Genomic DNA, 11,894 nt, shown 5'->3' with positions numbered 1-11,894 from the left:
TTTTAAGGCAAAAAAGATTGATCCAACAGAGGAGCATGACACTTTTTTTTAATATTAATCCATTTAAAAGATACACCGAACCTTTGATTTATGTGAACTGCACCCTCTATTTTCTTTTCCAAGGTAGAAAAAGTTGATAATTAAAGCATGACTCCTAAAAGTAAGCCATTGATTACACATTTCCCAAGTTAATAATTCTTTCTTTCAAAAACTTTTAAGGAAGCCTGGTTTACAAAATTACAAGATAGTTTATCTTTCTTTATATACAATATTAGCTCTTTTATGCTAGCAGATGGCAGTCAGCATCAGGTGGAGAATCATTGCTTTCTTTTCCATCTGAATATATTAAGCTTGCATCACAGGCCGAGATTTCTTGGCTTCCAGCTCCACGCCTGACCCTGCAAATCCTGTGCCACCCTGGAAAAAAAGAAAACTCGTAAGGAAAGAGGAATGGCATGTGATGTGAAGGCCCACATTTATCCTGTCCCTGATGGTTAGGAAGTTTTATGTTCTGCTCAGTGCTTGGGCTGGGCAACATTACAACTGCTTTGATTGACAGCTAATCCCGGGGCATGTGATTGCCCTGGGAGGAGGAAATTCTCTGCAAATATTCAGACGCATTTAGAGTCAGTATGTAGTTCTCTACCCTCAAATTTGTATATCATATTTTGCTCTAAATCTGAGTTAACAAAACACGACATGTGTTTGTAAGACTTGCTATTTTAAAACCTGCCACATTATAGTGTACATATGATATGCTTTATAGAACATGCTAATAGTTTTCTACAGCACGCTAAACCATACATTTCTGTAGGTAATATTCACAATCCAAATAATCTCAGATAAATTATTTTTCTATCTATCTATATCTCTATATCTACCTGTCTATCTATCTATCAATCAATCAATCAATCATATATATATCTGTACAGATCTTTGAAGTGCTAGAATGTTTCCAAACATCACACAATACAGAAATTATTTTAAAGCATAACTAGAGATACATGAAGGTTATCTTTGATAACAAAATGATAGTAGTCATTGCTTAGAAGGCTAAAGGAAAGCAATCTTTATTAAGAAACTTCTCAATATTTACATCAACATAAAGATGTTAAGATTGGTTTCAGATCAACTCTCCACTCTTCAAATGTATTGGAACTATACCTACTAAAATTGCCTGTTCTGGAAGTCACATGTGCTTTAATAGTCAATCTCACCCGTTGTAAAACGATGATGTCTTTGTCAGTCAACTTTTCTCCATTCATTGGATCAACCATATCTTTCTTGATAAGTTTTTCCACACATTCCAGAGTCACAACTGAGCCTCTTAAAAGAAAGAAAGAAAAAGAATATCTCTTTAACATATTAAAGACAGATTCCACATGCTTGGATTCAACTAGAGATTTAATCTCATAGGTAGCCTGCTAGTAAATGCTTTTCCTCACTCCAAAAAAGCCCCATCTCATTACTTACGATGGACGGAGCACAGCACAAGGGACAGAGTTTCCAAGCATGTCTCGCGTGACAGCACACACGTAGCGGTCCTGCCGGTTGATTAGTCCAACACGATCTACACTAGAATCTACAGGGGTGAAATGCACTGGGATCAAATCTTTCAGCTTCAGTGGTTTCCTACTCATGGGGCAGTACACGCACTTGTCCTAGAAGAAATGACATGAATAAGATAAACTGGGATAAGATAAAATAACCATAGAAACTGGGGCAGTGTGACTTCTAGCCCTACCTTAGGCACAAAGTCAGCTGGGTGACTTTGGACCAGCCACTCTTAGCCTTGAGGAGGCAGTGGCAAACCATTGGTGAAATCCTGCCAAGAAAACTGCAGAGACTTCTCCAGGCATCACCTGGAGTAAACACTGCCCAAAGGCATGCACCATCATCACCCACATGGATTAGATTAGAATATGGAAACCTGTATTCTAATCCTGCCTTTAAGCCATGGTGGTGCAGTAGTTAGAAGGCAGTATTGCAGGGCTAATCCACTGCTCATTCCAGTTCAATTCTGATCAGCTCAAGGTTGATGCAGCCTTCCATCCTTCCAAAGTCAGTACAATGAGGACCCAGCAATACGCTGACTCTGTAAACCAGCGTCGCCAACTGGTGGGCTGTGAGAAAATTTTGGTGGGCTGCAGAAATATCTCACCCTCAGAGCACCCTGCCCCAAAGCAATTAATCCAGGCTGCGCAGAAACACAAGGCTGCGCCACCCACATGGGAACGCTCCCCGCCCACTCCTTACCTGGCAAACATGCCTGCTAAATTGCTATTTTTCCTTTTTCTGACCATCATCTGTTCTGCTGTGCCAGGAGATTTAGATTAGCTAGGAAGCAGGAAATGGTTGGATTTTTTGCTTTCTAGCTAGTCTTTAGATCTTCGGCTCTGCTTTTAAGCACAGCTGAACCTCCCTTAGCACTGAAGGTTCTATTATTCAGTGCAGACTCACGACAAGCAAATTTGAGAGACTGAGCTAGCCAATAGAAGATACATAGGTCACTGAATGATTCTGTGAGCAATTCAATCTGCCTGCCTGCTTTGCCTGATTTTGGGTAAAAGTTGCTCTTTTTTTAAATAAAAAATTCAATATTCACGTACATGGTGTGTTATGGGTTAATTTTGTGAGTTTGCTTGCAAGCAAATTTTATGTGACAGACTAAGCTAGCCAAATGGCAGATAGATTTCTGAATGAATCTGTGATTCTGTGAGCAACTCAATCTGCCTGCCTGCTTTGCCTGATTTTGGTTAAAAGTTGCTCTTTTTTAATTAAAAAAAAACACTATTTATATTAATATTTATATTTACATACAAGCCATGCCCAGCCAGTCACATGACTACCAAGCCACACCCACAAATTAGGGCATGCCCACAGAACCGGTTAGTGGTCCCAGGGATTTAAAATTATGAGTTTGGTGGTCCCTGAGGTCCAAAAGGTTGGCGACCCCTGCTGTAAACCACTTAGAGTGGTAAAGCACTGTGAAGCAGTATATAAGTCTTAAGTGCTATTGCTATAAGTAAGCCCTCAAATATTCAAAATTCAAATGCTTTATTTGTAAGACCTGATATGCAGAACATCTATATCAGGGCTGTCAAACTCCCAGCCCGTGGGCGTGACGCTGCCGTGACGTGAGTTTGACACCCCTGATTTAGATGCAACAAAAAATGTGTAACCTGAAAATATAAGCTACCCATGACTGGAAAATAAATAAATATATTTATTTATTTTAAAATTCACTTTCTGATTTTCCAGTCATGAATAGCCTATATAGGGTATTTGTATGTGGATCTTTGGTTATTCGGGTTTTCTCCCGCGTAAAATTGGAAGTATCTTCAGGCTTGTGTCTTCGGCTTTGTGCTTCTTGGAGTAATGTGAGCAGCTGCAAGAAGCACAAAGCCGAAGACACAAGCCTGAAGATGATGAATGAGACTTCATCAAAACGTCGCCTAGATACTTCCAATTTTACGCGGGAGAAAACCCGAATAACCAAAGATCCATATATATATATATATATATATATGTATATATGTATGTATGTATGTATGTATGTATGTATGTATATGTATATTTATATTTATATTTATATGTATATTTATGTATATATTGTATATGTATATTTATGTATATATTGTATATATTGTATATATTGATATTTATTTTTATTTTATTTATTTATTTGATTTGCCAATTGTTTACAAGATAATAAGTATAAGTGTATACATAGTTGTGAATACATGAAATGGGTACATATAAGAAAAATAAAAGAATAAGAGAAACAATAGGACAGGGACGGTAGGCACGTTGGTGCGCTTATGCATACCCCTATATATATATATATATATATTTATATATATATATTGTAAATAAATTTTAATAGTATCTTCCAAGCAACCTGACATTCTATTCTCTCCCCCCGCCCAAGTAATCTTTAATCAGCAAATAAGGAACTTGAATATTTTAAAGAGTTCCTTCATATATCCAGATCATTTAAACATGGATGAAAATTTTAAAATATTAAACGCGAGCAGCCATTTTGACTAGTTATGGGATCTATGGTTTAATAGATCTGGACCGGACCAGTTTGGAAAAGGCACCATAAACCTTTGATACTTTTCAACCAAAAGCCATAAACAAAGAAAAACAAGGCTAATAGAAGGGCTTCTGATTTGGGGAGGAAAAAATTCCAGATACAATAGAGCTATTAAGTAAATGCATTAAGTAAAATTTAGGACCTCTTCTAAGAACTCTGAAACTAAAAAACTTCACTTTTTGGTTTCATAAAAGCTTTGTGAATATAGCACCACATTAATCCAAAAGGTTTTATAGTTCTATGTAGACATGGCAGTTAAGCTGATTGTAGGGTACCCAAACTGCAGGATGTATGTATCCTAACAGAAAGCATTAGGAGAATCTTGAAAAGGAATGACAAAATAAGAACCTTATTAATTAAAGCTTAAACAGTTTTTGTTGTTATTTATAGAAACTATGGCAATTAAGCCAGTTTAGCTTTGTAACGTAGCCATACTGCAAGACAGTTTGGTGAATCTTGAAAATGAATGACAAAATAGCTCACTGGTTTTGGAATGGCTTTGGTCTTGGCCTCAGGCGTCAGCGAAGGGATCCAAAAACTTGGTAGCTGTTTGGCCTTTTCTCCACTGCTGGGCCCAGGCTGAGGGTCTCCTATAATGCAGAGAAGAACAGTTATTAAGATCTACAGATTTCTAAACATTAATTATATATGGGATAACGTTGCACATCTAGCACTGAAATTCTATATACTCAGGGGTGTTATTGTAATACCAAGTGTCCTTATGCATAATTTTTATGCACTCATGTGCTATTAAAAAATTTTTAATGTTCCAGAGGCATACATACTCATCCACACACTGTTAAAAACAATTGTTACCTTACAACTGGTGACATATCCCCCGACCCTTATGAAGTGGCATACAATTTGCCCAATGGATTACAGTGGCCCTGTGCATGCTTAGTCAAGAACATGTGAAAGGATCCAGGAAGTACTTGTGCATCCCAAAATGTGTCCCTCATCATTACTTTAGCACTACAAGCTCAACAAAAATGGGAATAGCGCAGGCATTGTTACTCCATGTTCGAAAAGAGGGTTCATTTCTTGTAGCAACTGCCCACATTTTTTGTGGGTGACTCATTTTTACATTGATGCAAAGAGAATTATAGCAGGAGAGGTAACTTGAAAAGAGGTGATGGATAAAAAGTGAAACTGAAAAATAGAATGTCGGTAGGAAAAAGCTTTAAGAGAAAAAGACAGAAACTTGATGATAAGCTAAGGAGCTATTTACAATATGTAAGGGTTGATAAAAAGAAAAGACTCACCTCCCCATGTTTAGTTTATATAGGAATATTTTAATTAAAAAACCAGAAAATAGTCCTTGAAATCAGCCCTTGTATTTACTTCTCCATATAGTTTACATTTGAAACATACTTCTTCCAACAATGGATAAGCTTCTTAAAGCTGTCATGAAAGAACTCCACACTTTACCTCTTCAACTTCATAATCTCCTCTTGAGTGGCTCACAAGGTGTGAGGCCCAGACTTGTCGCGTTGAAGCAAATATCCTACTTGTGCTTTCAAACTCACCGTAATCATTTGTTGACTGTTGCAATTAAGTGTTGCACACACACACACACAAATAGCTCATCAGCCACGCTCATCTCGAGGCATCGCTTTTTATTCAACCCTTGCGATCGTCTCCCACCCACAATCCTGGTTTCTAAGGTTGCTCAAGCCACTGCACCACGAATTACAAACATTGCCAAAAGGCAGAGAAAAATGAATAGGAGCTTTGTGAACACTCTGCTTCTGCAAGGCAAGCAGCACCAGAACAAAATGGGAGCAATTCTTATCAAGTCTGGCAGCATCTTGAGGATTTACACGAGACCAGGGACACCAGTAGGAAGAATCCGTTCTTGTTATACCTGACCACAGATGGCAAATAAGATATTTCCCCTTTCCACCACCACTTGTTTAGATATTGCTTACATTCCTGATTTACCTGACTGACGATCAAAGGGATTGAGGGGTTTGCTCACAATGCTCAACTCTTTGTCAAGGAAATTCTTCACCTGGGACTCTTTGGCAGCCTTGCTCAACTCTGCCATTTCTGCCTTCTTTTCATTCTTCTGTTTTTCATAGGCCTGCAGATGCCAAAAAGGAGACATTTACGAAGGAACCATTCACTGCTGCTCTATTTTTCAGCATGTCAATTGTAAAGTAAATGCTTCTGTTCTATATAAGAGATGTAGGGCAAACATGAGGTGGAGATAATTGTGCTCATTAAAAGCAAAAGTTTTTTTTTAAAAAAGGGCATTGGCTTCATGATTTCTTTTAGATGAGAAAGGAGTATGAGCAAAAAAAAAAAAAGCTTAAAGGCAGTTAGATGAAGAAACTAGACTGCAGCTATGGAATGCCCAGCCAATAGCAGCACTGCCAGAGTAAATACATTTGATGGATCCCAATATCCCAGACTTAAGCAGCACTGAGGAGTTAAGATACTAGATATCCAAACAAGTAACTGAGACATAAACCAAAGTTTGACTTCCAACTTAGTAAGAGATGTATTCTTGGTAAAAAGTCCTGGTTTTTTTTTTTTTTTTTTGCTACATTCCTCTAATGTAGCACTATCACCTGAAAGGGGAAAAAGAAGAGCCATTCCCGTGAACAGCCTCCAGAATGGGACTTGAAGATATGCCAATTAGAATATACTAGAATCATTGTATGCCCTTTTTATTTTTGATATTTTGAATCCAAGATTGGCTAAATATACAAGGATGCCCCTGTTAACACTTAAATCTCTTTTTTACCTCTTGTACACTGGTCAGGAATCGATGGCCAATAAGGACCATATCAATTTTTACTAAAGAAACTTACTCTCAGCAAAATCTCTATTCTATAAATGTATCTTCCAGTTCTAGCAAGAGAATTTATTTATTTCTATCCCACCTTTATTGTTTTTATAAATAACTCAAGGCAGAGAGCATATCCAGCATCATTTCCTCCTCCTTTTTCCCCCACAGCAACCACATCTGAGGAGAAACGGGCTGAGAGAATGACTGGGCCAAATCACCGAGATGGCTAAGGCTTCCATGGCTAAGGTGGAACTTGAATTCCTTCTTTCCAGCCTGGTGCTTTAACTGCTAGACCAAAGCAAGAGAAACCAAATCTGGCCACAGATATAGAGCTCATCTTCAGTCAAATCCTAAATGTATTGTTTTATAGTGTTTATATATTAATTCTATGAGAAAATTCTCAAAGATGTTTATAGAACAAAACTGAATAACCACTAAAAATCTTTCTTGGTTACATCTACTTCCACATCCTTTCTTGAACTTCCGTTCCTTAAATCTTGCAGCCTCATTGGTCAGATAGTATCAGCCCCTCCTGGCCATTAGGCAATGGTTGTCAGAGCATTGGACATCTTTCTGCCTGAAACTGAGCCTACAGTAAATCCTTGGCAGAGGATAAAGGCTTACTGGATAAATGCTACTGAACAACAGGCCTATGAAAACAAGACTAAAATAATGCATGTGAATTGGTACAAAGATAAAACATCAGTCTTAGTCCTCATAAAAATGCAGAACACCCCCTAAAGAAATAATACTAAACTCACTTCAGCTAAGTCATGTTTACTGGGTTAATTTTCATGTTATATAGCATTTACATTTTATGTTACTGGGGTTCAGTTCTTTTCTGCATCTTCTTTTATTTGCTAGCTTCTTTAGGCATAGTCTTTCAATATATCTATTAAAGTTAACTATTAGGTATGAACCCAACCACCCTTGTAGCTATTGAAGAGATGAAGATATTGGCATACCTTCATTTGCCGGGCAATTTCTTTTTTCTGATGTAGGATATATTCCAGGATAGCTTCTTTTTCATAGAGGTAACCATCAGGGCTGGAAAGGAGGGAGGGGGAAAGCAAAATAAATATCACTTGTAAACCCGCCATAACTCAAGTCCTAAAACCTCCATGCCCCTTTGACTACAGTGAGAATTTCAGAGCATAATCATACTCAGTTATTGGTTCCTATATTCTAGGATACATCTGAAGAGTCATAACATATGTAACTGAATGGCAAGATGGGGCACGTTTTTGATGTCCAGGATGACCCTTAACCCTTTTGAAACAATTACAGACAAGAAGTGAATGGCTAGGGCCATAGAGTTTTCTGAGTTTGGGACAGGAAGTTAGAAGGGATTTTTTAATCTTTAATTACACTAAGCCTATTTTGAGGTTTATTTTTTAGTTTGCGTAACAAAATGTCAAGAAATCATGCAATTAGAATTAGAGGGAGCTTTATGGGCTGCAAAAAGGTAGCTCAGGAAACACATGGTAAAATTGCAGGGTTGGGGAAAAGAGATATGAAATTGACAGAATTCAAGATGTCTAGTATCTTTGCATGCATAGATACCCTCACTTAAAGACTGAAAATAAGACCAACAACTCCTTTATTAAGTGACATGTTTAAGTGAAATGTCACATGACTATCCCAAACTTATGATGCCACTCCAACATTCATTAAGCAAATTATCCCAGGTCGTTAAGCACAATATCATGTGATCACAACTTGCAACTTATTGCCAGCTTCTCTATTGACTTAGCTTGTCAGAAACTGGTTGTGAAGCTCACAAATGGCACTCATGTGACTGTGGGATACTATGACCACCATAAATGCCTGACAATTGTCAAGAGTCCAAATTGTAATCCTGGGATCATGGAGACCCTGTGACTGTCATAAGTTCAAGGGTGGTTGTAAAACTACTTTTTCAACGCAGTTCTAAATGTGAACAGTTGCTAAACAGGGCAGTTAAACAAGGGCAGATAATCTCTACATATACCAGTTTGATAGGGACGTGTTTTTTACAGAATTGCAGACAAAAGCTATGCCCCATTTCTCACTGGCCTTTGTTGCTTTAAAACTTGTCCACATCATTCCCAGTTCTGTAACAGTCCCATATTCTGCCCCATCATTGGCCTACACCACCCCCCAAAAATAAAAATTTTCTTGCACCAATGATAATCAGAAATAGCAATCTGTGGAAGATCACAATGCATAAATAGTTCTTATAAAACATTTCATGTGTAACAATGGATACATGAAGTACCTGATCTGTGTTCCATAGCTGGACTTAAATTTCCAGAGAAAGGGGGCATTATGGCACAGAGATATACTGAATTTATGTTCTAGATTTTAATCTCAATTCCTCTATGAAACAGAAGGTACTTATTTTCTAAGCAGAGGAAAGAGGATGGCACCAACAAAATTAAGATTGTGCAGGAAGGATACAAAAGAGATAAAGGCATCCCCACCCTCCCCCTGCAAAAAGTAAAAATTGTAGTCCTTTTTTTATATCCAGGGAATTTAAAAGGCAAAGTGTATTTATTTCACCCTTAAATTTCCAACTTTCCTTCCAAAACAAGGCTTGGGCCAGCACTCAATGTGTCATGCAAATAATAAAGTACTGTCAAGCAGCAAAAGGTGAACATTATCCATACAAATACACATTAAAAAGGCTACTATGTTTGTAAAAAAAATCAACAGGCACATCTAGCAAATGAATAAATAAATTAATGGCACTGGGCAGGGGTAATTATCTTGTTTTAAGATATTACATTGAAACGTTAAATAAAAGACACACAGGGTAGAACTTCAGCATAAGGCTTTGAAATATTTCAAATGGATCCCATCTGATAATTACGTCACAACAGGGTCCTTGCAGGGTTGCAGGGAGAGACAGCAGCAGTCAAAGTCCTTGACAGCATCTTTGCTCAAACGGACATTCTGTGTCCCATAACCAGAGGCAGCTGAAAAAAACAGAGGAAAGGTCACAGTAAGAGGGCAGTATTGAAAAAAGCTGTCCAAATGGCTGCTCTGGGTTGCTGCTTAGAATTGGCAAAAGAAAACAACTGATGACACTCTAACCAGAAAAACAGAGTTTGCCAAGAAGGTTTAGCTTGTTCAAAACTTGTAGTGTGAATTAGTTTTAAGTCTGAGTTCCAATGAAATACTAGAGCGTATTAATCACACTCCAGGGGTGTGACCAAAACTCTGAACTTAGAAATTTTGCCAATATCCAGCTAGTCATAAACAGCACAAAGGTAACTGCCTCCCAGTTCTGGCCTTCATTATTTCATATATTATGTCTGAAATTGTGAGCAAAGCTGAAGGGTGGGGAGAAATTACTCCCAAACCTTGTGACAATCCTCTAAACCTTTTTCTATAAAAACAATATAAACTACACACAGAGGATACCAGATGACAAGACCTAAGCACTTCATGAAAAACTTTTCTTTCCACTGAATAAATGGAAATAAAATGTTTATAACCATTCTTATTTCTCATATTCTACTTAAAACATCGTCTTTCACATAGTCTCCTGAACTTTGGATTGCTTTTCCTCAATATGATTTCCTGTCATCTCTAGCCAGCATGCTTATTGATATGCTAGCACCGGGGTGTCAAACTTGCATCGGCACAGCAGCGTCACATGATATATCGGGACTTTTTTCCCCTTCGCTAAACTGGGCGGGGGCAGGGCCAGCACATGACATATCCACCCCACGGGCCGCGAGTTTGACACCCCAGCGCTAACAGCACAGAAGGAAGATTGTAGCTCAACACACAGCAGAAACAGGCTAAGAAAAATTGCTTTGGATTTCCACATGCAATTCCACTATTGCAATAGGAAGCAACATTTTCCCCACTCAACTAAGGAAGCCCTGCATATACACTGCAGTCTGTGGCCTCCTCACCTGTGTCTTTTTTCTTTTCGTGGTAGGTGTAGACAGCTCCCGCTGTACAGTTCTTGCCATGACGCGTCATGTAGGCGTAGCTGGACAATCCAAGACAAAGCCAACTCTCTTCTAACAAGAAGATATCAAATTAACTTTCGTTAATGAAATACAAAATGCCAAATACAAAGAAGTTGATACCTTTACATAGGAAGCCGATTAAAATAAATCCCATGGCTAGAAGCTGAGAAAGGAGAAAAGGAGTACAACATATAAAAAATATTTATAGGATGATTAAATAGGTTAATTGCAGGCTAAGCCTCTATTAAAGATCTTTAAAGATATATTAAAGACCCTGAGATACAAATTAGCCAGGTAGATGATGCGAACCTACTCACAAGGCACACTTTGGCCACCGAAGCCAGCAGTCCCTTTCTGAGAGTTTTTCGGGAGGACCTCCCGCCTGTAAGTACCAACAGGCAGAGCGACGGCAAGCCCGCTATTCCGCGGTCAAAAGCGATCTGCTGTGCCGAAGGGCGGACAGCAAGTGAAACTTTTGACAGATGCTGGGGTTGCAGATCAAAATACCTCGAAAGGAGCCAGCTGAAAGGTTGGCACCTTAACAACCATTCCTGGCCTCTAGAAACTTATACCGTAACTTTTTTCTCTCTCTCTGCCGCTCTTGCCGTTTAAGAATTGACCAAGAAGACGACGGTTTGCCCCTCTTGGACAATTTCTCCCCCCGAACCGGAAGCAGGAAGTCTATGATTCCGGAAGGGCTCCAAAGAACGGTACCCCCCCGGATGTGTCTCAGATAAAACGTCCCGCAAACAAGGGGAAAAGGAATTGAAGGCTGAATCGTCTTCTAAGCCGAGGTTCCTGGCGTTAAAGAAGCGTTCAGACTTCTGGCTTTTGTCTCTGTGTATTGTAGCCTTTTTTTTTAACGCCTTCCTTTTCTCCAAAATTCCTTTGCACGTGTGGGGAGGGAGATTGGGGGGGTGGGGGGTGGAGCGAAGGGCCTTTTTCCTCTTAAAATATCTCCAAAGTTATGAGTTATGAGCAGTTGCTGTTTCCTTGGATCAGCTGTTATTTTATGATGTTGGAGTTACTTAGCTAC

At 38.7% G+C, this 11,894-nt stretch overlaps 1 protein-coding gene across 3 annotated transcripts; it reads right to left on the bottom strand.

The window, feature by feature from the left end:
* Window positions 1-31: 31 nt before the first annotated feature.
* NOSIP (nitric oxide synthase interacting protein) lies at window positions 32-11,564 on the bottom strand. Of its 3 annotated transcripts, none has more exons than XM_026669624.2 (9): window positions 11,176-11,564; window positions 10,799-10,909; window positions 9,745-9,850; window positions 7,859-7,940; window positions 6,041-6,182; window positions 4,583-4,689; window positions 1,474-1,661; window positions 1,218-1,326; window positions 32-417 (listed from the first exon to the last, which is right to left on the bottom strand). In XM_026669624.2, the coding sequence occupies exons 2-9, from the start codon at window positions 10,866-10,868 to the stop codon at window positions 346-348; spliced, it is 876 nt and encodes a 291-aa protein (XP_026525409.1). In that variant the 5' UTR covers window positions 10,869-10,909; window positions 11,176-11,564; the 3' UTR covers window positions 32-345. The 3 variants fall into 3 exon arrangements, with proteins under 3 accessions (XP_026525409.1, XP_087801368.1, XP_087801369.1); XM_087945242.1 differs by having other exon boundaries at window positions 11,366-11,537; XM_087945243.1 differs by having other exon boundaries at window positions 11,437-11,527.
* Window positions 11,565-11,894: the final 330 nt, after the last annotated feature.

Source organism: Notechis scutatus, chromosome Z, assembly GCF_049901735.1.
Source record: "Notechis scutatus isolate UNSWTSFEM ecotype Mainland chromosome Z, rNotScu1.2, whole genome shotgun sequence".
Taxonomy (NCBI): domain Eukaryota; kingdom Metazoa; phylum Chordata; class Lepidosauria; order Squamata; family Elapidae; genus Notechis; species Notechis scutatus.
Note: the sequence above shows the minus strand (reverse complement) of the source record. Positions and strands in the feature narration are given on the sequence as shown.

What these genes read in the sequence shown, in the direction of transcription:
- NOSIP (XM_026669624.2), bottom strand. Translation starts at nt 10,868, where the DNA reads ATGACGCGTCATGGCAAGAACTGTACAGCGGGAGCTGTCTACACCTAC. An exon ending in TGCAAGGACCCTGTTGTGAC is followed by an intron (nt 7,941 to 9,744) that starts GTAATTATCAGA and finishes CCTCCTTTCCAG; the next exon opens with CCCTGATGGTTACCTCTATG. An exon ending in ACATCATCGTTTTACAACGG is followed by an intron (nt 418 to 1,217) that starts GTGAGATTGACT and finishes CTTTTTTTCCAG; the next exon opens with GGTGGCACAGGATTTGCAGG.